Source organism: Verticillium alfalfae, genomic scaffold (assembly GCF_000150825.1).
Source record: "Verticillium alfalfae VaMs.102 supercont1.3 genomic scaffold, whole genome shotgun sequence".
Taxonomy (NCBI): domain Eukaryota; kingdom Fungi; phylum Ascomycota; class Sordariomycetes; order Glomerellales; family Plectosphaerellaceae; genus Verticillium; species Verticillium alfalfae.
In genome coordinates this window covers 272,676-274,208 of record NW_003315036.1, presented here as the reverse complement: position 1 = coordinate 274,208, position 1,533 = coordinate 272,676, and the positions used below count along the sequence as shown (strand labels likewise).

The window sequence follows — 1,533 nt, the reverse complement described above, 5'->3', positions numbered from 1 at the left end:
TGGGGCGGGGAAGGATCACGACCACGAGGCGGGAAGAAGCTCGGCAAAGGAGGATGGAAGAAGAAGAAGAAGCAAAAAAAGGAATTGCTAGTTTTTTTTTTTGACGCCTCACCGGAGACGGGATGCAGCAGGGAGCAAGGAGCAAGGAGCGAGGAGCGAGACACCAGGAGGAGATGATGAAGTGGTTGACAGCATAGGAGGGAGGAAAGAGAAGAAGCGTCACGGCGCCGATAAAGCGAGCAAGGGGGTCTTGTCTATCTGCCTGTCCGCCCTTCTGCAGCTGGGATCAGGTGCTCGGCACTGAGGGGGGCCACGTGCGGCTTGATCATGTGACTGTTATTCAAGTTCTGCTGACTCAGCAACATGCACTCCAACGTCCATCATCGTGACTTCCTCGAAAGCCTGTTGGTGATCACGACAGGCAGCCCCAGAAAGATGGCATCAGAGCATCGGGGATAGTCTCCGCTGGTTCTGTCGTTCTCCTGGTACCTTGTCCTACTGCTCTCGTTTTCTGATGTTTGTGTTTGGAGGGCCCCTTTCTTGATTCATCATCAAATACTGGCACCAAGACCACCATGCGCTGCACACCAAGACCGCTTCTCCTGCGTCAAGCCGTACGGCAACGGCAGCAAACATGTCTATCCTTCCTCTCTCGAAACTTGAGCGCAGCAGCACACTGCCGCCTGGACATTGAGTTGACAGCACCAAATGGTGTCACGTGGAAGCAACCACGGGGCCTCTTTATCAACAATGAGTTTGTCAACAGCAGCAACGGCCAGCAGATCACAACAGTCAATCCCTTGTGAGGCCCATTTCTTTCAGAGAATACTCTCAGCACATGTCTGACAGTGACAGCACTGAACAACCCATCTGCTCAGTCCAAGCAGCCACAGAATCCGACGTCAACTCGGCCGTCGCCGCCGCCCGTGCCGCCTTCCAGCACCCGTCCTGGCGTGACCTGTCGTCCTCGGCACGGGGCCAGCTCCTCCACAACCTCGCCGACCTCGTCGAGGCCAACGCCTTGACGCTGGCCACCATCGAGACGCTCGACAACGGCAAGCCCCTGTCGGCGAGCCTCACCGAGGACATTCCAGACCTCGTGTCCGTGCTCCGCTACTATGCCGGCTGGGCCGACAAGAGGCACGGCCAGACCATGGATCTCGGCCCCGCCAAGCTCGCCTACACGCTGCGCCAGCCGCTCGGCGTCTGCGCTCAGATAATCCCCTGGAACTACCCGCTGTCCATGGCCGGCTGGAAGCTGGCCCCGGCCCTCGCCGCCGGCAACACGCTCGTCCTCAAACCCGCCGAGCAGACGCCCCTGTCCATGCTCTATCTCGCCAGCCTCGTGCCCGCCGCCGGGCTGCCGCGCGGCGTCCTCAACATCCTCAACGGCCGCGGCCCCGATGCCGGTGCCGCCCTCGCCGCCCACGCCGGCGTCGACAAGCTCGCCTTCACCGGCAGCACGTCGACCGGCCGCGCCGTCATGCGCCTGGCCGCCGCCACCCTCAAGCCCGTGACCCTCGAGACGGGCGG

The 1,533-nt window shown here is 61.1% G+C and overlaps 1 protein-coding gene across 1 annotated transcript in view; it reads left to right on the top strand.

Moving 5' to 3' along the window:
- Window positions 1-575: 575 nt before the first annotated feature.
- The window catches only part of VDBG_02594 (aldehyde dehydrogenase), a gene marked incomplete at both ends in the record, with an annotated part of 1,732 nt that continues 774 nt past the window's right edge, over window positions 576-1,533 (top strand). Inside the window, 2 exons of the mRNA XM_003006409.1 lie at window positions 576-754; window positions 823-1,464. Coding sequence (XP_003006455.1) covers window positions 576-754; window positions 823-1,464 — 821 coding nt within the window. The remainder of the gene's footprint in view (window positions 755-822; window positions 1,465-1,533) is intronic.